Here is a 15,193-nt window from a genome sequence, read left to right on the forward strand (position 1 = left end):
CAGGAAGTGAATCAATAGCATGGTGACTGCCAGGATACAGCTGCTTCAAAGCGAAAATAAAGTCCAGAAAACTCGTTGAGGGACTTGTGTAAATGTTGTTGTGTTAATGAGTGATGAAAAAATGATTTTTAAAGACTTGGATACATACTCCATGAAGATAAAAAAAATGACCTTGTTTTTAAGAGTGTAAGCCATGTCTGAAAGTAACAGGTATATGAACAAACTGCGGCAAAAAGGTAATATATAAAGAAGACAGGACTGCAACAAGCAGAATGGAACACAGTTTTGTTTACTGGTGAATCCAAATAAGGTGTTTGGGTTTAAACAACAACAGCGTGTTAAACGAAAAGTAGGTGATACTGCAAACAGGACTGTTAAGCTCGGGAGTGCACACATAGGGATAAAGCTGTCCCTCATAGAATTAACCAAGTTAGTAAACCATTACAATAAACACAAATACAGATATCCTTCCAGGTACACGTATACTATCTTCTCTTCATAACCATTATCTCTGTTTTAAGTCTATGTGTACTACTACGACTGCTATTTATAACTTCCAATAAATACAAACAGATCACAGAAGGTTTTTATAAAATATTTATATTTAACTATCTATTAACTAACAAAAAAATGAATTAAAATGTATGGTAATGTAGTGTGAGAGCATCGAAATAAATAAATAAATAAATAAATAAATAATGATTCTGAAGCCTCGATCTCCCAGAATACATCAGAAGAGGAGTTCTCCAAACGCGTGAAAGTCAAATTGTGTTATTACATTCTAACGTGTCAGTCCGGAAGCACGTGACTGCTGTTGGTAGATGTGGCGTTGTTACTTAGTCTGTTGGAGTTATCAATCGCTGCAGGTAGAAGGATGTCTGTTCCAAGCAAACAGGACATATTAACTATCTTCAAACGTCTCCGTTCGGTTCCCACAAATAAGGTAAACACCTTCATTTATATCGGTTGTGTCAGACTAAAGCTGGAAGCAACTGACGTATTAAGAGAAGAGTTTTTCTTCAGGAAGTGTAAGAAAAATGGACTGATGACACGTCGCAATGTTATTTGTTTGGTTTTTGGGGCCCGTTTTCGTTTAGATCTGTGCACAACTGTATGCACGAGTACAAAAAGATTTAAAAAAAAATGATATTTCTATCTTGATAAGTACATTATAATACGGAATACATTTTGTATTATTTTATGAGTAGTGTTCTTTCAATGGTTTCTATTAGCAATATTATTTGAACGTGCAAGTTGAAATGGATTAAAATAGTACATACAACAGAAAGTAAAACACACAATGTTTCTACTTACGTCCGTTTTGTACGTACTTGACTATAGTATATAACTTACATAAAAAGATAATCAAACGGAAATGGGAAAACTCGTTACAGTTGTTTGTAAATGTAACAGCTGTTTCCGGTTAAAAACTTCAGTAGGCAAACATTGATTAAACTGCTCTTTTGACCGGTCCTTAATTTAAAAGTCGAGTTTTAATTTCAATTGACTGTTGTAATTTTACATTTTGTTGATATGGCTGTCCTATTGTGCAACTACTAAAACCATAGGTAATAATGCTCGTTTTTATTTTATTATTTTTTATTGTATTTTTATGTTTAGGAATAATTAAAAAAAAAAAAATAGCTTGTCAGTAAATGTCTAAATTTACAACAGTTGTTACATCATAAAGGAACACAGTTTGTTTACTGTCAAATGTCCTCATTTTGAAAACTGCTTGGTTGGTTGTCCTACACGAGTTTCTGTACCTTGGACTATCCACGTTTTATGATTACATCATGTCTTAGAGTGGCACTGTGAAAGAGAATGTTCTATATGCTGTGGTATTTTCTTAAAAGTCACGACATAGACCTTCAAATTAAAAGCATAATTATTCATTCATTAACGTAATTCAGAAACTATTAATATTCTGGTGAATAACGTGAAATCTCCTTAAAAGGTTTCATTACATACTGTAAGTTTAAGTACACCAGCCGGCATCCTCTGTATATAACAAAGCATGGATTAATTACAGATTTTTTATTTGCATGATACTGGGATTATTTGACTTGCATGGGGATATAAACAGAAGTCTAAAAATATAAATAGACATATTTGTCACCTATTGTGACACAAATTGCAAATTAACATGAAATATGCCTTTGTTCCAGTTGGCAGGTAGCCTCAGACAGAACACACCCCATCCAGTTTGTCATTCATACAGCATACATTATACACATGCAGTCTTTTTCCCTGTGTATTTTTTGTTTTGTTACAGTACTGATAAATATCTGACACTTTGTTTTCAGGTATGCTTTGATTGTGGAGCTAAAAACCCTAGCTGGGCAAGTATAACGTATGGGGTGTTTCTGTGCATTGACTGCTCTGGGACACACAGATCCCTTGGGGTGCATTTGACTTTTATTAGGTAAGGACATGATTTTGAAACATTCATATTCTGTATTGTTTTTGTAATGAAACAGTGGGCAGTTGAGGTAAAAAAGTGAAAGTATAGCCCCTCAAAGTCATATATTTTTATTGTTTTGCCTTATCAAAGTGAACATTTTCAAAGAAGTGCATGTGTGGGATTGGAACTTCAGGCATTTAAATACAGTAAATGTACACATCTAGAATAGGCAAGACCATGCAGATATTTTACCTATAACGTCAAACTTTGTCATAAATTTGGAGGTAAGACAAAACTTCATATAGACTAACGTGTCTAGCATTTCACTTTCATTTAGCGTGCTCTTCCAGTAATTACGGCTCCTGGCTACAGCATTATGAGGGGAGTACTGATGCACAATTGTGCTGTGTTGTATTTTAATGCACTTTATATCAACATCATTTCTTTTGCAGATCCACAGAGTTAGATTCGAACTGGTCTTGGTTTCAGTTGCGGTGCATGCAAGTTGGGGGCAATGCAAATGCTGTAAGTAGTCTAGGAACTTCAAAATTATAGCAGTAAGCACCTGGTGTATTCAGAAGCTAATAACTTTTAAAAGTGTTTATGCAAGGAACAAGAATCCAAGAATAACATAAGCACTCATTATTTTAGTAGTTTCTACTGTATTAAGGCCATGGTGACAGGAGTTATGGTAACATTATAGTAACTGTTTTCTTTTTTCCCATTTATGCACAGGTTTTTGAACATGCAAATGGAATAGAACTTATTTTTCAATAAATTCTATTCCGTCTCTACAAATAAATTAAAACATTATTTTAATCCTTTCTTAGACTGCTTTTTTCCATCAATACGGATGTACAACTAACGATGCAAATGCCAAATACAATAGTCGAGCTGCACAGCTTTATAGAGAGAAAATCAAGTCTCTGGCCACACACGCGACAAGGAAACAAGGGACAGATGTAAGTGTGTTAATAGTACTCATTTTAATTAGTCATATACAGTATACCAACTGTTTTACAGGTCTGTTTATTCTAGGTACCACACTGATGAATCCCCCACATACATTTCCTATATTATGTAACCTGTGTCTAAGACCACTTCTTACTGATGCTTCAGTGTCATTATGTACATGTTTGGCTGTACTTTTAATGCTACTGCTGTTGTGCCCCTACTTCTCTCCATGGTTTCCTTTGTTGTGCAGGACATTTGGGACTATATTTAGAAAATGTAAAATGACTAATTGTGCAGGGAAACTAAACTTTTAATGAATGCATCAACTGGTAGCCTCTGGACCTTGCAATGTGGCAGTAAATAATTTTGCATTTCATTTCTTCCAGCTGTGGCTGGACAACCCAGGACATGGTCCCTCCTCTCCCACTTCTCCTCAACATAAAGAGGAAGATTTCTTTGCAGTACATACACAGGTGTGCAAACTGTCACATTACACTTCACAATTCATTAGAAAAATAGATCAAACAGCCTTTAGTTTATAGTGCAGTTTTCACTTGATCAGACTCAATTTTTTCAATCACAGGGTGCTTCAAAGGACTGGTCTTCAGATTTGACTGATCTCAATTTTGAATCTACTTCAGTAGAAGAACAGCCCGCACAGGGGATGCTCAAAGCCGAGGGTAAGCTGCCTAACAAACTTCTCTCGATCACTTGTTAGTGGTGTATGTGCAATTATTGCATACATTAATAACTAACTCTTTACTTTGCTTTTAGGTGAACCAGAGCAGGGTCCAAGTATTGATTTGCAAAGTGTGTCTCCCAAAGGCTGCATTAAATAATGTAGAAAAACTCTAAAATTGAATTGTTGAAGTGTGTTTTTTAGTTTTAATATTTTCACCTTCTACACCACAAGTTACTTCTTTCAGATGGATGCTTTTTAATTACTCTGGTTATGGGAAGCAGGTGCTGTTTAAAACCTAGGGAATGTTATCACTGAAATTTGAATGTTGTATTTTCTGTGTATACCAGCAGCAGTGTTGTATCCACCTGTCTGACTTGTACTGTTTTATCTTTCCTCATTTTAGCTGACTCTACATCTACAGGAGTCACAAATAGCAGAGGTGACTGTTAGTGTTTGTAAACTGCCATTTGCTGCTTTATTTTCAATTCTGCAGGCCAGTAAAAGTGCCAGGAACTGCAATGTTTTTGCTATGGGGGTAGGGAGCAGTAAACTAGTATACAATAAGTTTGATACAGTGAAACTAGCTTTAAATTATTTATTTCTAGTTTTATTTCTAGTCTAATTCTCAGTCATTGCAACATTGTGCAAACTTTGTAAATCTGGTCTATTGTGTTTTGGTGTTTTTATCGCATAACGTATTTTGCAAGAGTGGTCTTTTTCTTACTGCAGTAACAGCTGGGTTCTCAGACTAGGATTAGCACTAATCTTGGATTATGTAATGTTACTTTAGGTAAAGTAGTCCAAGGTTGTTGCTAATCGGGGTGTGTGAAACAACACAAATATTAATGTTTAATTTTGTTTCTGCTTTTACACACAACACTAGCAGTAATATTACTTTGGACAGTTAAGGCCCTGTGATGCAAGAAAATGAACAAAGTTTGGCTTCCATGATGTAATATTGCTGTTTAATTCTGCATATATGCTTTGTAGCTCTATTCCATTCTGGCCTCTGCACATTTTGTGTCAAACAAAGTAGAAGCTGATGATTTCATTTTACTTTTGCTTACACAGAACCAGCATTTCTACTAAAGAAAAAGTCTGTGCCTGCAAAGAAATCGGTACGTGTCCTTTTCATTGTATGTTTCTTTTGCAAGCTTTCAGCACATAGAATCCTTTTAACCGGTTTATTTTATTTTTGTTCAAATATTATAGGGAAAATGCATGTTGAATGCATTTACAAATCTTACTGAAAGTGTATGCAGCTAATTTGAAGAGTTTTTTGGCACCCAGTGGGTTCTCAACAGTTGGAAAATCATTCACAAATTGAATACAATACAACTAAAAAGATGACTAATAGTTGACTGTACCTTCTACCAAAGACAACCGTACAGTATATGTGCTCTTTTTTCAAACACATTACCATCTTAAATGGAATACCTCAGGATCAGAACAGACTTGTGTACATTCTCATGGCATTCTCTCTGATGGCTAAATCTCTTGTTTTTATGATTTTTGTAATCCAATTAATATTCTCATTGTTACAGTTTGGTTTGTTTTCTTGTTTGCTGATGGTAACACAGTTGATATCTACAAACTGGCCAATCTGTGGAAATATTTTCCAAATAAGTGATTATGTATGTTTACTGACAGTGAAAATTGTCTCATCTGCTGTGGATGACTGGGGACAGCATGGCTTTATTTATTTATTTTGAATAGCTTGGTGCAAAAAAAGGTGGCTTAGGAGCTCAAAAAGTAAGCTGCCAGCACTTCAGCGAGATCGAAAAACAAGCCCAGACTGTGGATAAAATAAGGGAACAAGAAGAACAGAACACAAAGAAGAAAATGGAAAAAGAAGAAACTATGTAGGTTTACAGTGCATTGTTTTCATTAACATGCTTTATTATTGATTTGAATGTGCTCAATACAGATTCACTTGGAGGAAAATGTAGTGTGATGGTGACATTTCAAAAATATTTTGTTGCATTCCAAAATTTAATTTGCCTGTGCTTATCTTTACCACAATTACACCATTGAGCCAAGTGGTGGTATTGGGTGCAAAGTTAAAATCCTAATCAAATGTATAGTTATTTAAGTGAATCATAGATTACTCTATGTGCTACGCAGATGTTTCATTTAGAGTGTCCATCATAATAGTCAGTTTTTGCAAATCCCTATCATCTAGCAGGCTTTTCATTTTAATTAAGTGTACATCCATTTTCTTGCATTGCCCTAAGCTATGGCTGTACTACTGAAGTGAGCAGATAGTAATTACAGAGTGTGTGTTGTAGTGTGACATCTCTGAGGCTTGCCTACCAGGACCTGGAAATCCAAAGAAAGAAGAACGATGAAAAGATGAAGAATTTTCAGGGTAAAAAAAAGGAACAGGCAGAAAGACTAGGCATGGGCTTCAGCAGCAGGAGGTTGGTAGTTACATTGCCTATTTAATGTTAGTGATTACAGTAAAAACCTCTTATTGTGATTCATTTTTAGAAATTAATTTTGATTGCATAAAGCTTTCAAAAGGTTTACATTGGTTGAACAGCAAAGGGAATGCAATTTATTACCGTTATGAAGTTGACTCAATAAACCAGTTATTTTATAAAGAGGTTTTCCCTGTATTTATTAACTTGTCAAAAACATTTTATACAGCCATACGCAGATTGCAATACAGCTATATATTTTGTACTTCACTATCGAGAAAAAATTAGAACAGGAAATTAAAATGGCTGGTCTATGCCATTTACTTCTGGTGATATTCTATATGGAAGAACTTGTCACTTCAAATTAACCCTCAAATGCCTGTCATTCTTTTTCAGTGGTGTTTCCCATTCCGTGCTTTCAGACATGCACACCATAAAACAGGAATCGCCCTCCGGGTCCAAACCTGCACGGAAAAAGAAGTATCTCGATGAGGAACCCGAAAATGAGGATTCAGGGTTTGGTTCTAGATCAACGTAAGAACCAAGCACAGTATTGATAGCGAGAGAAGCATTAAACCATATTCAAAATGCATTCATTCTACATAACGAATAACAATGTAGTGTTAGCCCTTTGCAGTCCATTTATTAAGTGCATGTCAGGCGCGTCAGGTCCAATTTATTTTCACACGCGCAGTTAATTTTAGACGTGCTGTTTTCAAAGTATTTTTTTTCCACAGTCAAACGGGTTTAAAAGGCCCTGCATATCAACAAAGCACTCACTAGACATCTCCAGCCCCGCCCCACCCTTTCGCTCGCTATAGCTTTCACATATGCTAAGAAATAAATAATAATAATAATAGTCGTACATACTGATCAATCATCTCCTGATCACTCATTTTATCACCAAACGCCTCAATAATGCGATCCAAGTCATTATTTTATTACTATAGCATCTGAAAAAAGCTCTGCAAATGTCTGTGATATTCTCTGAGCGCTGATGCAGCAACAGCCAGCTTGTTTCCTTATGGCCGCCGTTATCTGATGCCAGGGGCAAGTATGACTATTCATGAGATACGCCCTTTTTTTTTTTTTTTTCCGGCTTGTCTCGGCTCCTGCGCTTCCACTTGGCCATTGAATGTTTTTTTCGGCTTTTTCCGGAGAAAAAACGACTAGAAACCCGTTTTTTGTGATGACGGACAGGGTCTGACATTGGACCGGATAGGAATAATTGCAATGTCGGACCAGGTCCGACATAGGTTAATATGTGTGTTTTGCACTGCCACATATCAGACCTTCAGAGTACCTGCTGCTGTTTTGTTTGTGTAGCACACAGTTTATCAATACAAAAAAGTCAGAAAAGCCAAACAGCTCCTACTTTCAAACTATGCTGTCTGATACTCCCTGCTCTAAAGTAGAGTTCACTCTTGTTTTTAACCATAGTTTATCCATGTGTGTACACACACACTCACACTCTCCTCCCCATAAACAAATCTGCCATTTTCCATTTCATAGAACATCTTGCATCTGCGCATCTTAAGCTTGGTTCATAACCTCTTGATCGTGCTTTTCCCTCCAGCTACTTTGATGAGCCTGTTGACTCAGCAAGCAAGTTTTTTTCTAAGTGGGAGGATAGCAGTGACTCGATGTGGAAGAAAGAATCGAGCAAATTTGAACCAGAGCCCATTCTTACCTCTAAAATGTCTTCACATGATGAAAGGTACCTTGGGCGTTCCTATTTTTTCCCCACATAATTTGCAGTTATCTAGCAAAGATGAAAGGTATGAAAGGCGCTATACCAAATAAATTTGATTGATTGAAGATGTCCTTCGGATGAGACGTAAAACTAAGGTCCTATTGCAAGTGACTGCAGCAGCAGTTGATGCATAGTTCACCCCCTAGTCTTTGTAAGTCGGATAAAAGTGTCTGCTAAATGACAATAATAATAATAATAATAATAATAATGCTGTAATTGTAAGGAAAACCTTATCTTTCAACATGCTATTGCTTCAGCTTTAGTCATGCTTTACTAAGACATCACTTTCCCTGGGATGTTCCACAATGTTACATTTTACACAAACAGTTCTGCCAAGCTGAGAAATGTAAAAGTAGCTAAATAAATAAAATTTTGTACAGTTTTAAATTGTACAAAACAAAATTGTTTGTGTTTTGTCCGCCATATCCAGTGATCTTTTTATTGTTGTCTTTAGGCCCACAACACGTCGGAAACACGAATATGAACATCACGCAACTACAGACGATGCTCAGAAGAAGTTTGGTGATGCTAAAGCAATTTCGTCAGACATGTACTTTGGAAAACAAGAAAGTGCAGAGGCAAGTGTTTGTTTTGTTTTTTTTACTTCGAAGATTTGTAGACTGTACATCTGTTTTACGAAGTGTTCTGTAAACCCGTTTGATTATTGGGTATTTTATTAGGAGGGAAAATTGGTAGAACACTGTCCGCCAGGGTTCAGTAGCATGGCTAGACAGTGGATCCTTATGGTCTACAAAACTGGTCCAGTTTTGTAGATTAAAGTGTTGAGTGACATTCAAATGGGGCATTTCAAAGTTGAGCAGGCTAACTGAGGTAATTGGGCACTCAATATTCAATAAAACTTACTGTATTTTTTTCAGTATGAAGCCAAAACTAGACTAGAAAAGTTTTCTGGAAATTCATCTATAAGCTCAGCAGACCTCTTTGATGAGCAGAAGAAACAAACAGGTGAGAAGCAAAACCGCACCACTCCACACCAAGAATCTTCATAAAATTGAACTGTTTTTACACATGGTATCTAAATGCAAGTACAGCACAGAAATAGTAAGATGCTTGATTAGTCACTGCATTTTATCTTATTTGTTCATAAAAATCTTAATTTAGTCAGATGCAATCTTTGGTTTATGAAATATGTAAATGTATTGCAGAGTGCTATACGTTACCTTTTAACTGTGTTTAAATCTTTCCCTTGCTGCTTGCAGAAATAGTGTTTTTAACAGGCAGCCAGAATGGAAAGTTTTAAATTGGCTGTTTATAAGGGAAGCTGTCAGAAATAGCCTGTGGCACCTCCCTCTTTCCCTGGTATGCAACTGGATTAGCTCTTTCCTAGCAGTTCACATTAAATAATAAATTTAGTAATCCAGAAATGTTTTTAGTTTTGCACTATTGGAACACACTTCTAACCCTTTGCAGTTCCCGACATTTCAATTTTTCCTTTCCAGTCCAATGTCGGACCCTGTCCGACATCATCAAAAAGACGTCAAGCACAGGTCCCTAGTCGTTTTTTCTCCGGAAAAAGCAGAGAAAAGCTTTCAATGGCTGAGTGAGGCCGAAAAAAAAAAAAAAAACCAGGCAGATCTGAGCAATATGCATAGTCCCTTTACCACAGACATAAACAAACAAGATAGCTGCTTCCGCATCCAGCGCTCAAAAGTATATCGCGGACATTTGCCAAGCTTTTTGAGATGTTATAGTAATAAAATAATGACTTGGATCGCATTATTGAGGAGTTTGGTGATAAAACGAGTGTTCAGGAGATGATTTATCAGTATGCACGACTATGAAGAGATGTGATAAATACAGCGAACAAGGAGTAGGGCTGGGCTGGTGATGCAGTACTGAGTGTCCTGTTGATATGCAGTGCATTTTTTAAACCTGTTTTACTGTGACTAAAATTACTTTTAAACAGCGCGTGTAAAATAAACCGCTCGTGTGAAAATAAATTGGACCTGACACGCCTGACAGGCGCTGAATAAATGGATCGCAAAGGGTTAAATCATTCTGTTTTAAATACTTCAAATTAAAATGCAACTAGAGGTCATTGTAACCAATTAATTGTCTTGTGTAATACAATGCAGGGGATGAATGAAAAATTCTGATTAATTAAAATGACTGATTAATTTGTTATAGTGGCACCCTTCAGTCTCTTGCTTTATCTATCTATCCATCTATCTATCTATCAATATGCTTAATATTACACATGCAAGTTTATGTTTTAGTTACAATTCGTAAGACAGCAGATCTGACAGACTTTGGTGTTTCTGAATCCACGACTGCACAGATTAATGATGTATCCAAGATTGCACAGGTTACTGAAGATTTAAGTTAAATAAAAATTGCAAAGTAATAGCTCTAGAAGCCATTTTGGAGTACAGACTTTTGCTGCAACTCTCAGCTTTCCTAATTCCCCAAGTACTAAATTTTTTTCTTTTTTTTTTTCTTTTTGAATACCTCGCACTAATTCCACTGTGGAGTATTGCATATAATGCATTGAAATGTAGTATTGGCTTATTTTATTTGTCTGTTCACTTTTTAGGAACATATGGCATCAACGTATTACCAACTGCTCCTGATATGTCTCAGTTCAAGCAAGGGGTTAAATCAGTGGCTGGAAGGCTCTCTGTTATGGCCAATGGAGTCATTACTTCTATTCAGGTTTGTATATCTAGATAGTTCCTGTACTAAAATCTTTTGCAGATCATCTCGCATGTCACTTTTTCTTGCAGTTCTTTTTTTTTTTTTTTTTTCCCCCACTGTCCCACTTGATACCTAGTTTAACTCTCATGCTTTTTCTGTCCTGCCAAGAAAGTATGCAGGGATTCTGTTGGATGCAGAACTATAGGAAGTAGAAAGCTACTTTTAGTGCTGAACCTCCAGACTTACCAAAATGAACACAATGTATTAAAGTTCAACGTTCAACTGCACAAGCGCTGAAAGTGGTACTGAATCTGATGACGAGCAAGAACATTTATTTTAAAACATTGACTGGTAGCTTTTTATATCAAATATTGGCACACGTTTTTTATTTGGCAGTCTAATTTTGCATAAATTTATATTGCATGAATTGAACATGTTTTCATATATATATATATATATATATATATATATATATATATATATATATATATATATATATTCTCTTTTCCTTGGATACTAATACAGTATTTTATTTTTCAGGATCACTATGGCTCTTGAGGTGTGATTCCAGTATGTTTTATGGATAAGCCGGAACATTCCTCTTCAGGTATAGCATAGTCGGCAGATCGTGAGATATGAAAGAAGAAAGATGTTTGTAATATAATGTTACATTTGTATCTTGTAATTTGAATATGTTTATTTTGAAAAGGGTAACAATTGTAAAGGGAAATATATTTTCTGCAAAAATTGTTTGTGATGAACAGTAAATTGGTTTCTTTAGTAGAAGTAGCAGCTGATGTGGGGTAAATGGTGTTTAAGTAATCTCCTGTATGTTTCAAATATTTAAAATGTCCTATATTCAGAATATATTGAAGTGCTGTTAATGGCTTTGAACAACAGCATATATTGAAATGGTTGTTTTAGAAAGAACCATTTGGGTATACCCTATATACAGCAATGTGCCTGGATATGCTGAGAAATACAGATGCCTTATCTGCGTTATGACTTTCTACAAAGAAGTCTGTACCTCTCCACATATCCCAAAATCCTGGATTGTAGTTGTATACTTTTACATACACATATAAAATGTCTAAAAATATGACCCTTTTCGCAACTGCCCATTATCCAATCACTAGTTTTCCCAAACATTTTGAAAATTTGCTCTTTCTCTGTAAAAGGTTTATTTTACAGAAAGATACAAGTTCAGACCAGTGGGTTGGTGAACTTAAGCATGCTGTGTATGTAGCAAAACGTATTAAAGTGCGCTTATTAAAAACTAACTTCGGTTTGAAGACCAAAAACATTGAGAACCATTTTAATCTTGTTTGTATGTGATTATTTAAAATAGATTGAGCAATTTCTTAATCTTTTAAATACTAATCACTTAAATTAGTTGCTACGTTTAAAATCGTGGAGAAGGATATAGAACACTTAAAAGGAACTGTTCATCAATTTAATATAATACACTGCATTGCTGTCCTTTGGAAAAGGAATAGATTACAATAACATTTCAAGGGGTCATGACCAAGATACAAATATTGTAGAACAGAATGAAGGAGCCATTTATTGTAGAAATAGTAAATAATGTAGATGTTTAAGGGAATCAAGAAACTGTGTATCTTCATTGTTACACTACAAAATGTCCTTATGACTTTTTTCACAGCTTGATATTTTGAAGGCTTGGTCTTTGTATTCATGCCTAAGTATTGAACAGGGCATCAGGCTTTGCTTAATGAATGTATATTAGAAACAATCAAAGTGCTACTTAAATATAATAATTATATATATATATATATATATATATATATATATATATATATATATATATATATATATATATATATATATATAATTGCATTACTTGAGTGAATCACATGTTTTCAGTGTTGTAAAAAATGTTTCTTGGAATATGTTTTGCTGTGGCTTTGTATTAGCCTGAGCTCTCTGCAAACATTATTTCTTATGGTTTAGTTGCTAAAAGCAGCGAATTTGAATAAAAAGCAACCACAGTCAATAAAAAAGCTAATTGTTATTTTATGTTTTATAATATATACTTTCTGTGGTTGAAGGGTTTTCTAAAGAATGAAAAGCCTAAATTGGAGGCGATGAATTGTGAATGTCTGTATTTTTTTCTAAAACCTTGCTTTATGTTTTTAACACCTTTTATCTCATACATGATACAGACTTCATCTTACCAGGATGATATGAACAAGCAATTTCCCCTAATACTTCACTGGTTTCAGATGTGATACACAGCTGTGTGTTTCTTTTTTCTTTCATTATAAATAACTACACAGACGATTGCTGAGCAACTACTACACTGAGAGCAAGTATACCAAAACAAAAAGCTAAAACCAACCCATTCTCGTTTTGAGATGTGCAAGGTAAAACTGGTACACTTGCTGCTTTTTATGTTTAAAAAAAAAAATAGACGAGGAGGTGCTTTTGAAAACAAATAAAAATGAGGGTTAGAGTTTGTGTGTTAAGAGTCTACATCAAACTCGGTCCTGGGGACTCCATGTGTCTGCTGGTTTTCATTCCAACTGAGCTCTCAATTACTTAACTACTTAACTAGACCTAGGGCTTCTGATTTTCGGTTTTAACCGATAAAACACAATAAAACACCCCCGATACAAAAATAAATAAATCGGTGGATAGCCAGTAAACGCCGGAAAACACTGGAAAAACTGTGGAAATGGTTCATCAATTCACGTTGACTTTACCCCTTTCCCATTAAAAAAATAAAACCTACTACAAAAATAATAATAAATACATTTCCCAGTGCTGCTGGGCAATGTCCCGCCTTCCTGACTTGTATCTATCATTGATTCGTTCTGAATACTTTAAACCCGCCCCAACTACTGAGGGACAGCATATTCCTACATTTCTATTGGAGACTCCATTTGCAAGATTTAAAACGAGATTACAATCAGGATGGAGGCTTGTTAGCGGGATTTAAAGCTGTATTACAGTTAAGATAGGGAGGATTTAAAACACAATTGTGGGCGAAATGTACAAAAATGCCTACACACAAAAACCCCAGAAGAATGTGCCTGTGACCATAGGGATTTCGTTGTGGAAGACAGCAAAGGAAAGAAGGTACAACTTAAGTGTGCAAGTACTGTCAAGTTACTGTACATATTTTGACACAAAAAAAAACGCTCAAGCAAAGAAAAAACTAATTTCATACAGTATATCAAAAACAAGTCCCGAAAAAAATGATTTACATAAAACTCGAAAATAGCTAAAAATAAGCACCGAAAAATACGATTAATAAAACCTGAAACACAGAAGGCATAACTATACCCTTAATTGAACTAATAATTTGCTTAATTAGACTTTTGTACATGTTTTTAGCTCTTAAACAGTTGCAGTTCAAGTTACTTATGAAATGTTATAGCTAACTTGAAATATGCAACTGTTCAAGAGCTGAAAACAATTAAAAAGGTCTAATTAAACAAATTATCAGTTCAAGTAAAGGTCTGGTTAAGTAATTGAGAGCTCGGTTGGAACGAAAACCAGCAACCACAGGGGGTCCCCAGGACTGAGTTGGAGAAGCCCTGGTCTATGTGAACACTAATTGGAAGAGATGTAATGGACAATACAAAGGCTGGTACCTCTTCCACCTTTATGGCTGTTTTAATGAAGGCTTATGAAGAAAAACAACCATAATGCAATTATTTTGACATTAGGAAAGTATGTTTAATGTCACTTGATACACCACTCTTGGAATCACAAACTTGGATTTTAGGAAGAGTATGGGGATGCTTTTCTGACTCGATTTAAGAAGGTGGACTTTTGATCACAAACAGTGTATCCGATACCTAGTACAGTACATGTGATGTTTACATACGTTTTTCAGACGACTCAAGCAAACATGTAAGTGCCTTACTCTAAAAGAAAACGCAGCAAACCAGAGGTATTTTAATGGTTTATTTGTAACTTGTAAAACCCACATAAATGTATTTTTGTTTCAGTTGTACATTGAAAATAAAAATAAAAACTGAATAAAGTATTCTTTGAGTTTTTTTAATTTATTTATTTATTTTAATTAGAAGTAAATTATACACTACTGCCATCCAACCTGGCACTGGGACCATTTGTGTAGTAAGTGTTGTCTTTCTAGTTTTTGTTTATAAATAATAGATAAAGCAGCAGCAACCACATGGTACTGTGAATACCTACTTTTATATAAAGAATATATGTACAGTGTATGTATGCGTATATACCTACTTACATACATACATACATACATACATACCCATATACAGTATACTAGGAATAACCATCTCATCTTTGCGAGTAGGAAGATTCAAACTCTCCCC

General features: G+C 35.2%; 1 protein-coding gene across 2 annotated transcripts; it reads left to right on the forward strand.

Moving 5' to 3' along the window:
- The first annotated feature begins 767 nt into the window (after nt 1-767).
- LOC117415825 (ADP-ribosylation factor GTPase-activating protein 3-like) lies at nt 768-14,883 on the forward strand. Of its 2 annotated transcripts, XM_034026671.3 has the most exons (16): nt 768-943; nt 2,307-2,425; nt 2,857-2,929; nt 3,235-3,366; nt 3,745-3,831; nt 3,942-4,038; nt 4,444-4,479; nt 5,112-5,158; nt 5,757-5,902; nt 6,329-6,460; nt 6,857-6,994; nt 8,037-8,177; nt 8,668-8,791; nt 9,092-9,179; nt 10,768-10,886; nt 11,409-14,883. In XM_034026671.3, exons 1-16 carry the CDS (start codon nt 875-877, stop codon nt 11,424-11,426), a joined length of 1,566 nt encoding a protein of 521 aa, XP_033882562.3. In that variant the 5' UTR covers nt 768-874; the 3' UTR covers nt 11,427-14,883. The 2 variants fall into 2 exon arrangements, with proteins under 2 accessions (XP_033882562.3, XP_033882563.3); XM_034026672.3 differs by lacking the exon at nt 4,444-4,479.
- Nucleotides 14,884-15,193: the final 310 nt, after the last annotated feature.

This window comes from Acipenser ruthenus, chromosome 7 (genome assembly GCF_902713425.1).
Source record: "Acipenser ruthenus chromosome 7, fAciRut3.2 maternal haplotype, whole genome shotgun sequence".
In the NCBI taxonomy this organism is placed as follows: Eukaryota; Metazoa; Chordata; class Actinopteri; order Acipenseriformes; family Acipenseridae; genus Acipenser; species Acipenser ruthenus.

Coding starts and splice junctions, on each gene's coding strand:
- LOC117415825 (XM_034026671.3), top strand. CDS start 875: ATGTCTGTTCCAAGCAAACAGGACATATTAACTATCTTCAAACGTCTC. Junction 4,480..5,111: donor AGGAGTCACAAATAGCAGAG/GTGACTGTTAGT, acceptor TTGCTTACACAG/AACCAGCATTTCTACTAAAG. Junction 6,461..6,856: donor ATGGGCTTCAGCAGCAGGAG/GTTGGTAGTTAC, acceptor ATTCTTTTTCAG/TGGTGTTTCCCATTCCGTGC.